The 17,578-nt window shown below is 42.7% G+C and overlaps 1 protein-coding gene across 1 annotated transcript in view; it reads left to right on the plus strand.

Moving 5' to 3' along the window:
• Nucleotides 1–4,849: 4,849 nt before the first annotated feature.
• The window catches only part of ankrd27 (ankyrin repeat domain 27 (VPS9 domain)), a 28,259-nt gene continuing 15,530 nt past the window's right edge, over nt 4,850–17,578 (plus strand). Inside the window, exons 1-8 of the mRNA XM_069686431.1 lie at nt 4,850–4,919; nt 8,989–9,111; nt 12,525–12,635; nt 13,737–14,045; nt 14,332–14,391; nt 15,878–15,931; nt 16,594–16,659; nt 17,464–17,540. Coding sequence (XP_069542532.1) covers nt 9,010–9,111; nt 12,525–12,635; nt 13,737–14,045; nt 14,332–14,391; nt 15,878–15,931; nt 16,594–16,659; nt 17,464–17,540 — 779 coding nt within the window. The 5' untranslated portion in view covers nt 4,850–4,919; nt 8,989–9,009. The remainder of the gene's footprint in view (nt 4,920–8,988; nt 9,112–12,524; nt 12,636–13,736; nt 14,046–14,331; nt 14,392–15,877; nt 15,932–16,593; nt 16,660–17,463; nt 17,541–17,578) is intronic.

Below are 17,578 nucleotides of genomic sequence, written 5' to 3' on the forward strand. Positions count from 1 at the left end.
TTACACAGCTGTGATGAATACTCACTTCTGATTGGTCAATTGCAGCATTCCAAGTTTGGTGCTTTGGTTCAAGGTTGTCGGACACAAAACGCCGAAGGCTTCGACAGAGAGATCAATGGATTTGGAAAATGAACACGGTGTGCGATACGACGGCGTTTAAAGACGGTGAATGGAAACGTGACGAGACAGAAACCCTCAATCCGGTGTTGTGTTGATTCCTGCGGCCCCGCTCCGCTTGTCTTACGTCATCATCAGTGGACATATTCAGTTTCATGTGTTATAACCGCTCAGCACACAGGCTTAAGGAGGTTTCAAATCAATTGAATCATTTTCAAGTCAAAACTTTGTCAAATTATTATTATTCAGTGCTTCTATGCTCTGAGAGGAAACGGAGACGTCTGTAAATGATTGTGGTGCCGCCTCTCCTGGTTAAAGTAGGCCTTCTTATGCAGCACAAAGTATATCAATAAATCTTTACCAGACCAGGCCACAGCTGCATTTATTCTTAATGCATGGCTAAGAAAACAACAACAACCAATCAGAGTTCACTAGCCTGTAACTGTCCAATCACAGTAAAGTCCAATTTTACGGTAAGTGCTGGTGTTACACTGTGATTGGCTGGTTAGGTGCTAGCTAACCCCGATTGGTTATTGAGTCCGAGCAGCCACATTACTAAGAACCCTTTAATTAGTTTGTGTTAGTGTTAGCGTTTGTCCAAAATCCTTTTTTCAAACTATAAATATATAAAAAAAAATAATTTGGCCTACTGCAGCTTTAACAAAACTTTTATTTTGAAAGAGTCATTTTTATTTATTATTAATTTTTAGGTTGATGAATGAAACAAACCTGGGGGCCTGCAAAGACGTAGAAGGGACCCTGAAAAGAGCAAAACCTGTGCGTGACTCGGCTCCACTCAAACAAAAAGTCAGCATAATAAACTAGATCAACTTGGACTTAAATTCTGCTCTGGCAACATATGGCAGACATTATTCATGAGAGCCTTATGCACATGGCTAAGGAAGCCCTAAGTGGACATGCATCCAATCTGGCCCTCGTCAAAGTCACTCACATCCTTACACTTGGCCACTTTCCTGCTTCCAACACACAAACTTCAAGGACAAAATGTTCACGTGCTGCCTAACATGTCCCACCCACTGACAGGGGCCGTTCTAACGTGATAATGTTATTCACTTCACCTGTCAGAGGTCATAATGTTCTGGCCGATCGGTGTAGTTCAAGTTTAAATTCAAACGAGCATCCAGGTCAATGAGGGTTCAGGTCCTATTTAGTCTGTAATGTCTTTCTGTCTTTGACTGTGGGGAAACCGGGTGTTCTTCTATTAAAGATGCAGAACAGACAGAAAGAATGCCTCCTGCTCATATTCATTTATAAAACACACGCACATCACAATGTCTCCGAGCGTACTGGAACATCTCTATTAACAGATTCTGCAGATAAAAGATGGTATTTTGATACGGGAAGTGTTGTGCTCTGTTGTTTAGCAGTAGTCCGAGTGGTATTGCAGGAAAACCAGTCCGTGTGGAGAGCAAAAGCAGGCAGAACACAATCCACCGTAACACCTTCCCGGCTCCTAACGGCGCTCAACAGCGGTTTATGTATTTTCTGCATGTAGGTGCAGCTAACATTTCGCTCTTAGACGTCGTATCTCAACTCTAAGTCCATTGCAGTGCGGTTTCAGTTCAGTTTTAATTCGATTTTAATGCTGGTTTAATTTAGGTTTTATTAGTTTAGTTTTTTGTAATATGGGATACTTGTCAGGGGCGAGACCAATGACTGTATATATAGATAGACAACGTGTCTCCATCTGCTCCCATTGTACGTAATTGATGCCAAAATAGCCCCTGCGATAGGCGCTGCCATCGTGCGATGGTGACGTCATACGGAGCCAGAGTCTGCACAGTGGAGATCGGCGAGTGAAGCGGCCGTAGCCACTTCCGCTAACCCAAACACACACTTAACTTACTGAACAAACAGCAAGGATCCCGCACGCCGGCGTGTTTAACAGCAGAACAGCTTCTTGTGTTGGTCTGAGGTTAAAGTTCACAGGTATGGAAACTTCAATGACTGTGACTGTTTTAGTTACGTTTCTACTCGTGGATCGTCCTCCGCTCTGCTCACCCGGAACTGATTGGCTGCAGGAGCCAAATTTGTCAACAGAGCTGTCAATCATCATTTTGACAGCATCAAATAACTAATTAAAAGTAAACTTGTCAGAAAAATGAACACTTGGACATAAATCAGCAGGATAAGAACTAACTATGATGACAGAAACCATGTTTGAGAAAAATGTATCGGGCGTGTATTTTGATTTTATAGTTTGACTCATGTCCCATCTGTTAACATGGAGGAGGCGGGCTTTATGAGCTATACTGCAGCCAGTCAGCAGGGGGCGATAGAGAGGGTTTGGCTTCACTTTTAGGGAGCTGTCATGTCGTCCATCTTTTTATACAGTCTGTGGGCGAGACCTACAGAAAAAGTATTCTATAATAAGGCCCCAACAGACAGAGGCCCTTTTTTGTTGAAACCTACGTTTAAAAAAATGACTGACCCAGCTGCCCCTCCACCACGAACAATGAAAGTTAGCAACAAGACCAGACGTCCGTCATTACTACACAGGTTGTCTAGTTATAAAAGTACTAATCTCTATTTACAGATTCTACATGCAAACGAGACTCTGCAGACAGGTCGTGGATTTTAGTGACAGCAAGTGTTCTGGTTTCTGTCTGTAGGACGCTTGTAGGTCGAGTAGTATTGACCAATCGCGTATCAGCATGCTGCGGCGTATGCAGGAATGTCATCTGTAATGACATCCCGGCTCCTATCAGCTTCATCTGACGATGATTTAGCTTCTTATTAATCTCTATAAACAGACATCTGTATCCAATACAGCACACAGAAAAGTAAGTCTGCTAACCGCTGGCTACACGCCCGGCACGTTCACCGTTGTCCCCAGATGCTATATGTCATCAGACTTTAGCTAATGGGATCCGAGTTTGTAAAACTACTTATTCGTTGCAGAAGAGCAGCTCATTTCCTCCCCTCACTGTCGGAAAGCATAGCCAGAGTTGACCTGCAGATGAAAACATGTTGATCGCCACCTACAGGCAATGAACATAACTGCAGCCTTAAATGGGGCATGAGCACCAATTGAAATTGAAGGAATTATTATTATTATTCTTGTTTCGGGATCCAAAGAATTGCAGGAGGCTTCACCATGCACGAAAACTCACCGATTTTTGCACACGCATCAGGTCTGGTGAAAAATTTGATATTTTACAGGTCCCGGGCATTAGTTCATGAAAATGGCTCCACAGCGCTCCCTAGTTATTATTGCTATTATTTCCTTTTTAAATGAGTCTGAGTTATAAACCTGTTGTTACAGGTGCCTTACTTTTAATACCTGGCAGAAGAAATGGGGATGTAAATACTAATAATTAGTTTCCTCTTTAACTTAACGAGTCTTCCTTTTTCTAGTTTTCTTCTGGTCAGGTAATCCGCTGTGCTTTAAGATGCTCAAAACTTTAACTTTTCATTTGGAAGTTTTAATGTTTTATTTATAGTTTTATTTCTAAAGTGGGGTAGAGTTTTGAATGGATATCCAGTCGTACAGTTTTCATTCTATCTGTTGTATTTGTGTTCAGTGTAAATCCAGACACTGTTAGGTGCTGAGAAGAGTTTATTTTGATGTAAAAAAAAAAAGCACTTCCTGTGAAGATTTGTGAAAGCACAAGATGTCTGTCAATGAAACTAGTTTTTTACTTTCTGAGGAGTATGACAGTGTTGTCTTTGTCCTTGGAAACTTCAAAGAACTGCAAGTCAATTTTGTATTTTCAGCAAAAGTAATTTGCAAAAATGTTCAGAGCATCCACCAGAGTTGTTTTTAATGTGCCTAATTTAACAGTTCTTTGCTCGCTGCGTGTTCTTTTGAAATTATATTTTGAAATGTTGAATCCAATAAAATACATTTTTTGTTCAGTTAATCACAATGTGTCGACTGTGTGTCCTTTTGTGCTTTTACTAAAGTGACATTTAGAATGCATGCATGTGGTAAGTCAAGTAGAGGCATAAAGTTACATAAAGATGAGAAAATTAAATTTAAGCACCTCAGAATTGTATTCAAGTAAAATTAAATAAGTTAAAATAGTTAAGAAGTAAAATTAGTTCAAATGAAAGCAGCAGTTATCTTACATTTCCCATAAAGCAAAGTCACAGAGGACATGAACTAAAAACAAAAGCATATGCTTTTATTACCAAAATTGGTCAGTGTCAGACAGGATATATCAACCAATCACAGTTCATACAGAAAACATCGTCCAACTTCACATAATCTGACTGTTATTCCACAGCAGGTGTGCAATTAAAAAAAAAAAATGCATCTTAATTTTTTGAGTATCATATTTTTACAGACTGAGTGCTTCTTAAAATAAAGTCACCTTACGTGTAAAACTAGTGGAGTTCCCTTTTTATTAAAATAATTGATTTACCACCAGTGTCTTTCTATTGAAATACAGCAGACTGGACAGTAGGGGGCAGTGTGGACTGTAAGTGTTTTAGAAGAACCTGTAGGTCAGTTAAAGTTAAACACTTACTAGAGTTAAAACAAAGCCTTAATTATTGTTATACTCCCTGTAGTGACTACTTTACCCGTTTTATAAGAGTTATAAATGTGAACATACAGGATTTCTTCAGCAAAACCTTAAAGACTCGACTGAAAGGCGGCTCCTTTGAAGGCTTATTTTACGTGTTTTCTCTCTGATGTCTGGCAACCCGCACCCAAAGGCTAAGGTCCTGCTGCTGGCTAACCAGCTGATCACAGTAAACAGCTTCTGACAGGCTACTGTGGGTGTTTGTGACTGCCATGCTCAAGCCTGGATGACCTGAGGGATCATTGATAACAGGTAAAACACAAATTCTACCATCTATCGCTTCTGTTTGCTGATAGTCCTGGTTGGATTACTCGTTGACTCGTTAAAAGCTAACGCTAACATTAGATATCCTAGAGCGGACCGCTATGTTTAGCAGAGCTAATGCTAGGTAGCTCTTCTTCTACGGTTTACGTTGTTGGCTGGTTCAAAGGAGGCTGTTGTTTGTAGCTTTAAGGCTAATTGTAAAACATCCGGTTCTTGTATCTGAGAGGCTGAATCATGTCAGAAGTCTAAATATAAAATTCTAAAACAATAAGGTTAGTTAGCAGTTAATTTAGCAAAATAGCCCTAAATCTTTCCTGTAGCATGTGATGTGTGATATGGAACCTGCTACAGCCATACCATCAACTACACAGCTAATCACAAAGACCAAGCTCTGAGTTAACACGTCAAGCCAAACTCCATTCGAAAACTGTGATTTAACGTTGTATCTCAACGAGATGTGTACTTTCAGGACGTGATAAACGACTTTACAAATATACTACCAGACATTTCAATGTAAACAAATGGCTAACACAAAGAACTGGTTCACCTTCACTTATATTTTAGTACCTAAAGGATGGGGAGACCGAGTGATGTATTAAGCGAAGGCCATTGAGATTTTATTTATTCTAAATTCAGTTAGAAGAACAATTTCCGTTTATGTGTAGCACTTTAGGTAGTCTGTATCATAATACATATAATAAACATGAGTTTTAGCACTAGTAGAATAGATTGTATTTTAAAATGCACATGGAAATGCCCTTGTTAGCGCTGTCAGTTTACTTTTGCTTTCAGATTGAGGTCTTGTGATTGTATGAATTATTTTTTAATGACCTTTATAGGTCAATTTTTGTTGTTTAGTTATGCTTCTAGTTTTCTTTTAGTAATCAGTCCTGAGGAGAGGTCTGGAGGTACTGTGTGTGTGTGTGTGTGTGTGTGTGTGTGTGTGTGTGTGTGTGTGTGTGTGTGTGTGTGTTCCGGCTGCATCATGTGTGCAGCCCTGAGAACGATGTGATGGTCACGTTCAGGCTGTAAAACCTCTTTGTGCTGGTTTTAGCTCATTCGGCTCCTGTTTTCTTTCTTTACCTCCCTGCTTATTTTTTCTGTCTTTCTTGACTTGATGATCTGTGGAGGAATCGCTACACTGAAAAAACGTTTCAAAAATCAAACACAACAATGACGTGAAACAGCTGTTGCATCCCTTTCTTCAAAGCCACCAGACTCCATTGAGAAAAACAGTCATTTTATTATAATGATATAATTGTCTTCCTTTTCTTTCTTTCTGTAAGTCCGTCTCCATTTTAATTTAAGAAACCTCCTGATTTTTACCACTACACAGCCATAGATAACTGAGCTGTAATTCTGACTTAAGGAATTACAGACAGGCCACATGCTTAGGTTACACTACTCCTGTGTGCATGAGTTGCTTTTCTTTGTGAATAAATATCTTCTGCATTTTGTTAAATCTCACAAGGTGTTTAATGTGAGTTGAAGTATCCGCAGATGTGTCCACCTCTTCTAAACAAACAGAGCCGGTGATTAGAACCATTTAAAACATTGATTCACGCAGTGGAATGCAAAAAATCTGCATTTCTCAGACGCTGTTTGGCAAACACAAGATCTCAAGTTAGGGAGCTTCCAGCTTCTTCTGCGCATTTTTGTGGATTCCAGCAAAGATCACAACCTGGATTTGTACCTTGTGATGACATTGTCTGCATCTATCACCAGGAAGTGTGCTATTGATTAGTACGTCTGGTTATTTAAAAATCAAACTTTAATCTTGTCTCTTTGGGCTGTTCAGCTCCTGCTGCTGAAGTATTTCCTGCCCTCACACTGTCTACGCCTCAGCCTGAGTGACATGAGTAATATAACGGCGTGGTGTGCCGGAGGAGGCAGACATTCCTCTGCTACGCTGAATACCCTGTTAGCTTTAAGCTTGTAAGGTCACACGGGGTCACGTGACTCAGTCCTCAGTTTCATCTCAGCTGAGCAGCCATCAGGAGGCATCTGGTGTAGGGAGTGTGTGTCTGCTGGTTCCCTGTCTCCACTGGAGCAGAGCGAGGATGACGCTGGTCTCAGAGCAGAGGGATGAGGTGAGTTTTAAACCTGTAGAGGAAGTGGACTCTGGTGGAGGATCATGGACTGACACAGGAGCAGCCAAAGGAGAGCTGTGAAGCAGTTTGAGGCTGAGATCAGATCTGTTTTGATTGATGCTCTAAGGCGGTCTGAGCGGTTGAACTTCTGCTAACTAGGTCATGTTGTGGGTGCTTTCTTTGTGGAACAGGATTACAGAAAAACTACGGGGCTGATTTTCACACCAGGATTTACACCCTGAGGATGTGTGCATCTTCTCTACTTTCCTAAAGAAGAAGCTGCAAGATAAGTCTGTGATGGCAGAACTTCTCATCCCGAACGTGTGCATAGACGTGTTGTTCTCTGTGCACAAACAAAATATGTTTGGTTTAATGTCAGTTGAGCAGATGAGCCAATTTTGCTCTTACCGCCATGTGCATGTGAGGGAGTCAGGCAGCAGACTGACAAGCCCCCGTTATGTTTGATTAGAGGTTATCATAGGGGAGTAGTTTCATCACATGATATTATATGGATTGTTTGGGCCACAATATGATGTTTGCTGCTATAAACATTCTGATGATACAATTTTAATTAGATTAATTCAGGTCTCTGCGAACAAGAGGAACGCGTTTTATATGTTTAACTGCAGCTTACAGAAACAACTCATGATTTGATTTTAGAGGCGATTTCAGACATTTCAAAGAATAAAATGTTTTAATAAAAGCACAAAAAAAGGTCCCTTGTGTTTTATCTTGTTGTTTTGCTAAGTGGTTTTAATAATCCATGCATTTAGAAAAAAGATGTCTAAAGTCGGAACATAATGTATTCTTTCTTCAGGAGAGAAAACATGTTGATGAAGTCTGGATTTACTCATAAATGTTCGTATGCTCGGTTTAACAACAGATGTTTGTTAACGAGATCCATTTTTACCACACGAGTGACCCCTGCTGGTTGCTTGAGGCACTGCAGGTGATGGACCGCAGCGAGTCAAAGATTGGGCAGAAAAACATGGACGAAGATCCTCTCGTCACAACTCTGAAAGAGCCTGTCTGTCTGCAAGCATCCAACTCAGCGGATGATTCTAATAAACTGGTTCATACAATAACAACTGATATTATTATTTATTATTATATTTATGTAATGGATTCATTTGAGAGCATGTCTTCTCAAACATGAATAACGCGCTGTAACTCAGCTCTTGTCAAATATCAAATAACGGCGCATGCTTTTGATCTGATGAGCGTTAGTCTCTGTATTTATTAATTTTTTAATCTCATTATAGTTAATAGCTGATGTTTGTTGTGTTGCCATGTTAGCCATGCTGGAGGCCTGACTGTGCAGGGGAAGCATTTATGTTGAACTCTTCTTCGGTAAGTTAGGTTAGTGCATTGTGTTTGACTCATTGGATCAGGTAAGCTGAGGTTCACCTTCGTTTCCTTTTGTGTCATATTTTGCTGTTAGCCACGCTGAAGTTATAACTGTAAACACACCTTGTTCAGGGCTGCACTGTCTCTGCTGCTGGTGGTTGTTGGGAGCTGGAAGAGGGGAGTCTCACATTTCATGTCTAGGCCGGGTCGTAGCAAAAGGTTGAAACTTTTACTCAACGAGTTCAGACGTTCATCCTTCATCAGGATGATTCAGTGATGATGAGGCTCTGACTTTTCCTACTGCGCCACCTGCAGGTCGGTGTCTGTGGTTTTGATCGTCTCAACAACTTACTGATGGATCTTCGTGTTTGGGACGTAAATTCATGCAGCCTCTGTGTAACTTCCTGTTTACAGTGAGACTGAGACTCAGCACAGACAGATGAACGGGCGCTCCTCCGGGGGATGGGACGAACTGAGAGATGACAGCTTTATTTAGCAGACACATCTGGAGGGAGAATGTACCTTTGATCTGAACACACGGTCGCTGCTCGAGCTGCTGACTGGACTGTAAACAATGCATGGTTTGTTTAATCACTCCCTTCCTCCCTTCCCCTCCTCAGGATCCAGACCTGCAGCTCCTTATGGCTGTGTATGATGAGAACATCCTGAAGAATCCTTTCTACGTGGCCTTAGAGAAGCAGAGACCCGACCTCTGCAGCCGAGTGGCCGAGCTCCACGGCATCGTGAGTCACACCTGGCGTCTCCTTTATGTTGTTAAAAACCTGTATGAAGAAAACATGTGCCTGAAGGACGATGTGAGATACTTGAGATTCCGTGGCTGAAGAAACGAGGCATTAATGAACGTAGTCATTTAAAGCACATAACATGTATCTCTGCTGTCTTTGAAACTTTTGTTGTAAGAGCTTCACAATGTGTTTCTTCTCTTTGCCGTGTTATCACGTGTTACAATACAAACACGTCTGAATGTTGATAAAGATTATCTGTCTGCAACAGGCAACAAATGGCTGCCTTTGTGCACCGTAGTCGTCCCATGGTTCCTCAATCTCGCCTCGCACATGCTCACATAAAAGGGGCGGAGTTTGGAGCATAGGACCAATCCCAAACATTGAATTCTTCACCAGAGAAAATACTGTAATAGTCGGAAAGTAGGGAGAAGTTAAAGACATAATCAAGGCTGAAAGCAACACAGCTGCCAAAGGCAGGACAATGCTTTATGATGAGGACACCAGTCGATGTGTGTGCTGCTCTTAGGACCTGTATGACCGCTTTTTGACTGATTCTTTCAGCCACGGTTTTCTCAAGAGAGAAAATATTGACTAAAATGTTTTGACTCGTCGTCAACCAAAACTCGAAAGTGTAAAAATGACAATAATGTGACTAAAACATTTTCGTCTCAGGCTGCGTTCACACCTGAAGTCTGTTTGTTTGAATCAAAGATCAAATTGTTACAAAGTTTAGCCTCGAGTTCGGTTTGTGTTCACACGGCAGCTTTCACCAGCGGCCCACAGTTTTGATGTGCTGGGAAGCTGCTCTCTGATTGGTCAGAATTTCCACGTGGGAAAACTCCCTGAAATAAACAAAGCGAGAGAGCACACTGATCGATCGCACTCAACACGATCAGACTTTAATCTTTTGGTGTCTGAGTTTTTAATACTTTTAACCGGCTCTGTTCCACAGATCGGTCAGCTCCATCTCCTGAACACTTCAAAGCGCTCCGTGTTCTCGTGTCCTCATCGCTCCCCCACGTCTGTCCTGCCGAGCAGCACTGTGACAGACTGGTGGAGAGCGTGCCGAGATGCACGACCGCTGTGTGTTGATCTGTGAACTCTTCCTGAGTTAAAACATCAGTGTTCTGTTTAAACAGGAAGTTGTTTTCTTTGCTTTATTCCAGCTCTGAAAAACATCCTTTGCTTTTCTTAACCAGTCGATATTTTCTGCAAATAAAAGACCTGAAAGAGAAGATTTGATTTGACCAGGAGAAAAGTTGTTTACGCTAACTGTCGATAGTAGATTGTTAAAGCTGGCAGCTGTGAAACAGGCTTTAATGACTGCAACGTAATTAATCAGTGCAAATAAACGCGTCCAAAGTGCGTCCACTGAAAGTTCTTCACTCTTATTATGTACACCAGAGCCTGTCTGACTCTCCTGAAGTTCCTACGGACTTATTTCCAAAGTAAAGCTTCATTTCAGACCACTTCCTGTTTTGATTTCAGATCAGCTGCAACTCAAACAAACTGTTTCTGGTGGTTTCAGCACTGACAGCCCACACAAGGTGTTAAGTTAAGTGAAATCAGGTGTTAATAGCATGCTTTGATGATGACTTTGCTCAGTAAGCTCAGTGATGTCAAACTTTTAAAGCCCATCCTGCAAAAATGCATCTGCTGAGAGAACCCACAAATATCAAATAACCCACACGTCTGCACAATCGCCCGCTCGCTTTTCAAGACACCCGAGCCCTCAGCAGACGAGAGTCAGATGTTTGAACAGAGACGAGCAGCAGATCTGACGCTGTCAAAATGCATCTAACTGGATTAGGGCTTCTAACAGGCGTCGCACAGCAGACGGCTGAGCTGGAAGGTCAGTTACGAGACGCAACATAAAAGAAGTTTTACAGTCCTACAGATTGTTATGCACTTCCTCCTTTCACAACGTGAACGTCCTTTCTGGCTTCTGACCTCATTCTTAGATCCTTAAATCCTCCTGCAGATAAAATGAGTGTTTAACCTTTGAGCCATGTTGTGAGGCTGAATTAAGGCCCTGCTAACATGCTAACAAGGACAATGTTACATGCTAATGTCGAGGAGGTTTTATGTGGAGCCCGACCGATATATATTTCTCTGACGATCTTTAGAGGCACTTTCCTCTCAGATGTTTTGACATGACCATAAAGCATCTTTTTTTATTACATGAAGCGAGTGTCCTTCACCAGCACACTTGTTACCTGGTCGCGTATGATCAGGCTCGTAGGGTACGTAAGAGATTAGAAGTTACATTGGAGCCTAATCGATGACTCTGTCAGCCGATATTATCTGCCGATAAGTTAACATAAACGTTTTGATCCAACAACAGGGTCATTTTCTGTGTACGTTCACATTTAAATAAACAGAGCAACACTCTAAGTTACATTCATTTTGTGCTGCATTCAGGCTCAGGTACAATTTAGCATCAAACTTAAAGACTTAAAATCAGGTTCTTTACCTGAATGTGGTGCATCATGGGTAATTTCAGTGTGTCTGTGGGAGTTGGGTGATAGGGTGTCTCTGTGCAGCGTCTCTGTTCCTGATGTCTGACGTGACGCTGGAGGACGGGGAGCAGCTCGTTCTTCCTCTCAGCCTTCACACACTCATCATGCTGCACTTTGTTCTTTCAGCTGCTTCAACAAGTTAGTCGTGTTGCTTTGCGGCGCAGACGCAGGGGTCATGACCTCTCTGCTGATTATTGTTTCTTCTTCACATCACTTAAACCTGAAACACCTCCAAACAAGCGCTGACGAGCCGCTTCAGGGGACCAGCTCTTCGTCTTCTGTTCAGACGTTTGACTTTAGTTTCCCCGACCGTCTCTGTTGTTTCCTCTTCCTCTCTTAACTGCCGCTGCGAGGTCGGCGCTCATCATGTGACCTGCCAGCTCCCCCAAAAGAGAAGCCCAAACCTCTCCATCGCCCCCTGGGGGAGGGGCTGTTAATTTAAGGAGCGCTTGATTTGATGTGCAGCAGAGTTTTCTACGGGTGTCACCGTCAATCATGTTGATTTAAAATCATGATCAGGATTAATATTCAGTTAATTGTGCAGCTCCAGGGCCGAGCATGATTCTATCAGTATTGGTGTGTATGTTACGCAACCTAAAATAACTTTAACTTTAGTTACCTGTAGCTTACCTGTGTGCGTCTCCTCCTCTCTGCCTGCTGACACCGGGACCGTCAGTCAAAGCGGACAGCTTCAGTGTCTGATCCTCCCGTGGTTCTCAGTCAAAGCTGGAACCGCAGAGACAGTTTGTTGCTCTTTCATGGGTCATGACTCTGAGTTCACCCTGATCTGCTGAGATTAGATTTAGTCTGAAAGGTCTGTTTGAATGCGAGCTGAGTGCTTAATAAATCTAATGCAAACTTGTTTTGCCCCATGTTTCTGCCCCCCTGCAGGTTCTGGTGCCGTGTTGTGGAAGTTTGAACGCCAGCAGCTACACTGACTCTCACTTTGACAGCTATGTGCTGCAGCCTGCGGAGGACGGATACCAGACTGCAGATGGAAAGGTTTGTCTCGTCTCACACAAAGCTTCTCTTCATCAACATCCGCTCCGTCACTGAAACAAGAGTCCAAGAAATATTTGGAAAAATTAGCCCTCTGACAGAACACGAGACAACAGAGCAGACAAACATGTTGACTTTGTCCTGAGATGAAACGTTAAATGTGGAAACGGGTTCATCTTGTTCCAGAGTTTGTCTTGTAAACAAAAGGTTTTTCATCCTATTGGCTGTCTCAGAGTCTAGATGCAAAACAAGAGCATCTTTTTATTTGCTCAGAAGTTGTTCTCGGTTTTAAAAAGATTTCCAGCTGACTCTGAGTTTTTCTAGCCACACGAATGTTCTTAATAAGCGTCTTTCCTACTGGTCAAAAAACCCGCTAACACGCGGCTTTTTTGTTTAGTGTGAAAGGTCACAATCAGCATTCAGACCCGGGTCACATGACTCTGCAGTAGACCCGGGTAATTATCACCTCGGCCCCGATCACCAATGATGGGAACACAAAACCCGTGTCGACATGCTAATCTCCGCCCCCTTTCCGGCGCGATGCTATGCTCCTTCGGTAACTTCTGCGACTCCTCGTCATCGCAGCTACAAACTCCGCCCGTCTGCGTCCGAGCAGCGCTCGAACATCGTTCCAAATGTGTCGGCACCGAGTTTGATAAACAGACGAGATGAGTAACAGATACAATAAAGACCTAACCAGCGTAACATCTTCACTGGTTACTAACCCTGTCTCCGGCGGGTTTGTGACGTCAGACAGAGAACGACAGGACGATACTTCACTGGCAATGGGAAAAGAGACAATCGGCATCTATACAACCTGCGTCAACGCGCTAAATTTAGGTGGGAGGGGTATTGATGTATTTTTTAACGAGATGAAAGATGTCAGTGCGCTAATGAGCTCATGTTAGCATCAGCTAAAGTTAGCATCAGCTCACCTTGCAGCCCCTGAGGTCGAACTGAAAACACACATTTGATTGATTCCTGAATGTCCCCCTGGGGATCAATAAAGGATGATCTTATCTCATCTTAAATTTTTTCTCCGACTTTCTAAGCTGATTTAAGGGAAAGCAGAAACCTTATTGTTGATCTTCTTGTGTGTTTCAGGAGGTCAGGATCCAGGACAGGCAGGTCCTGCTGGGATCCGGCTTCCCCGCTCCGGTGTCCGTCCCCATCCTGTTTGAGGAAACCTTCTACAACGACCAGGAGCAGAGCTACAGCATCCTGTGCATCTCCAGGCCCGTGGAGGTGAACCCCAGCCCGGCCGAGCTCAGCCCGCCGCCCCCCTACTGCCTGAAGAGCCTGGAGGACGTCCGGGAGTTCCTGGGCCGCCACGCCCAGAAACTGGACAAGTTCATCATCGGCTTCTGTCTGGCCTTCAAAGAGCAGGAGAGGAAGGGGCTCCGACACCACATCGTAGGACAAACTCTCTTCTTCTCTTCGCTCTTTTTTATCTTCACTCGTCTTCCAGCTCGTTCCTGAGTCATGTTCCTTCCTCCTCTTCACCTTCTTTTCTTTTGCTTTTGTCGTCATTTACGCTTAAAGTAAACTTACACTTATCATTGAACCGTTTTTGCTCCTGCACACAAAGTAATTACGTCTGAAGGAAATCTGTTCCTACTACAATCAGAAGTATTATGTTGAATTTTAAATGAGTCAGCAGAGAGACTCACAGGCCTCTCCTCCTCCTCTCTCCTCTCAGGACTCGGTGAACGGTCTGTATACTAAGTGTCTTCAGTGTCTGCTGAGAGACTCTCGCCTGGTAAGTAGAACCTGACCTCACCTGAAGTCCTTACCTGTTTTATAGTTGCATCACAGACTGTCGTGATGCTCTGCAGTGAGAAAAAAAACAAAAGCAGAAGGCTCATTGTTGGAGCTCCTCTTCTTCTGTCTCTCAAAGGTTATTGAGGTCCATCCCGGAAAGTTCAGATATAATCATCCAGATTTCACATCCTGAATATCAAACAGGTTTAAGTTGGGATCTCTAAACTCCTCTCATCACCAGATAATGTTCATCAATATATTAACACATACACCTTTAATAATCCTGAAGGAAAATCTAGTGCCAGATTGCTTCAGTGTTACAGTCCAAATAATGTGCATGATGTACTGTAACAAGTCAGGTGTGTGAGGGTTATATGCAAACACACAGTGCCTATTATAACAGAAATATTACAATAAGATGTTGACAAGTATAAAGTGGGCGTATTTGCAGAGATAACAGGAAGTAATAAAGAAACTCGTATTGCACACGATGACTGTAAACACAGTGCATATAGAAACAAACTGTACATGACACTTATATGAAGTTATAATGCACAAGATGGTGAAAGTAATATGACACTTGGCTCTTATAAAAAGCCCTAACCCAAATATCTGCACCAACCAGGTCCTAACTAGATGACTCCTCCTCCTGGGTGCAGGATCCCTGGTGACCTGACTTTATGCAGTCATTATGACAAACGTAGTCCCCAACATGTGCCCCACGTGCAGCTTTTCTTTTGTAGGGAGTGGCTGTGTTTCAGTCTGCACCCCTTCGTATCTGATGATCAGCAGTCTAAAGGTTATTTTACATTTGTGTCATCTAGAGGATCTTAAGATTGAAGGTTCATTCTTGACCAGCAGGTGACAAATACGATCCCGCGCCTTAGAGTTGGACGCTGCTCTGGAGTTCTCCATCGTGTCACATAAACTGAACTCTGTCGTCGCCTTTAAGCCATTATGGACCAGAAGACAGAAAACTGTGAAATTACCCTTTAATTAGATCAAGTTTTCATCACAGGACGTTACAAACAGAAGTGATGTGGATTCGTCACACAGTTGGCGTCGTTGTCCATCACATGCTGCTGTTAAACCCGGCGCTGCTTTATGAGCGCTGAGAGCGGCAGGAATCAGGACGTCTGATCTCACGTCAGAAGCCGTTTGAAGTTGGATATTCTAAATGACAGGCCTTCATGAACTTCTGCTTCTCCTCTAAATGATCTGACCTCTGACCCCTGGCCTGAAGCACAAACAACATGAGGATCAGTAACGTCACCACATGAGAATGTCTTGTTATGTCTCTGGAGTCTAATGTCATCACATCTAATCTAATCACACAGGCTCTCCCTCGTCTCCTCGTTCGGCCTCGTCACAGTAACAGGAGCAGTCACATCACTTCCTGTACAGTGACACATGCATTCCTCTGCATGCACTGCTCTGATTAACCTGGAAATTAACTTGGATTTGTTTGTTTTTTTGTGCTGCAGAAACTTCTGGCGAAGCAGGAGCTTCAGATGACTCTTCTCAAACAGGCGGTGGAGGTAACGTCTCTCACGAGCTGCAGTAACATGCACACTTTGATTCCATGAGGTCTGGTTGCACCGATGCATTAAGTTGTAACTGCTGTGTGACATGCACAGAAGTGTCTTCATCATGGACTCTCAGCGATATCTCTCTGACACGTGTTTGAACGGCTCCCTGAACATGCATACCTCTCCTCCGCTCAGCGCTGTAGTCGCAGTTTTCTTGTGTTTAAAACAATTCCAGCATTTAAAACTGTTAATTTAAATCAATGCTTTTAAAACTACGTTTCAAACAATCCACATGTTAATCAGCGTGCACATATGTCAGGACCGATGGCACGCTCAAAAACAATGCTGCCAGAAGGTAAAGAGGTGAAACCGTCTGCATGCTGCGGGTTTTCTTTGGATCTGTTTGTAAAGAAGTTTAAATTATTCTTCTAAAATTACTCATTCTTTTCAGTTTGGACCTTTTTATTGTGATTCAAGTTTTTTGGGGCACTTATACGCAGTTAAAGGTTTTACGCCCACAATAATCGATGTATTGAGTTCTGTATGTATTTTATTTGTTGTTGTCAAATGAAAGAATTGTTCTGCTACGAACATGAATCCAGTTTTTTGACTTGATTTTCTCACAGCTGCTGCAAACTAAAATGTCTTGTGTGTTTTTCGTCTCTTCACAGATGTATGTTCATCATGGTATCCATGATTTAATTTTTAACTTTGTGGGAACTCTTGAAGCCAGCCAGGTGCGTCTGAGCTCTCTCTGCTCTGCTGCTCTGCTAAACATGTTCTCATTACTTACGTCTCCTCATCTCTCTTTCCTTTTATCACAGTTTTGCTTTTACTTGTCAGCTTTTCAGATTACTGTCTCCACCAGAATACAATGGAAGTGAATGTTGTTTTAGTGCCTGTGTCCACTGGTTTCTATATAAATCAATGCAGTTCAGCGTTTTCAGCGCTCAGGATCCTCGGCGCAAAAACGTCCTTGGCTTCAGCTTGCTTTTGTGGCAGTTTGGAACAAACCACTTCTCACTTCTCCCTCACTGACCGATCAGAAATCAAGAAGGGGCGGGACTTAGGAAATTAACTTTGTCAACAACAATGGCGGGGGAGAAGCTAGTCCTTTCGTTTTTTCAAGGGTACAATCTCCGGACGTAGAGCTGCTAACGTCAGGACACGATTCTCCCTTCATTGTTTTTACGTTTCTTTGTGAAATAGAAAAACAAATGTGAAGCATGCAGAGCGATTTAAAACAGACTTAACCGTCACTACTGAGGGAAGCAGAAGACAACGTAACCTAGCAACAGTAAGCGCTGATAAGAAGCGTACTGAAAGTCGTGGGCACTGCCGCGATAAAAACACCGTTAGTGGACACAGGCCGTTACGTCAGTGTCTTACAGCTTTGTTATGTTACAATATAAAACCATTTCCACAACGTCCCACTACTTTCTAGAACAAACAAATCTTAATGTATCGTGTGTGTATGTAGAGTGTTTGCAGTGATGTGATAACAGCGTCGAACAGCTGATCTCATGTCTGCTCATCAACAGGATGCTGCCTTCAACAAAACCAGCCGGAGTCTGCAGGAGCTGCAGCAGAAGGACCTGGGAGTCAAACCTGAGTTCAGGTCAGTTCAGCTGATTGGCTGCTACAAAGGACAGGTGT

Source organism: Semicossyphus pulcher, unplaced genomic scaffold (genome assembly GCF_022749685.1).
Source record: "Semicossyphus pulcher isolate SPU_LCO1_2020_fin unplaced genomic scaffold, fSemPul1.0.p SCAF_8, whole genome shotgun sequence".
Classification (NCBI taxonomy): domain Eukaryota; kingdom Metazoa; phylum Chordata; class Actinopteri; order Labriformes; family Labridae; genus Semicossyphus; species Semicossyphus pulcher.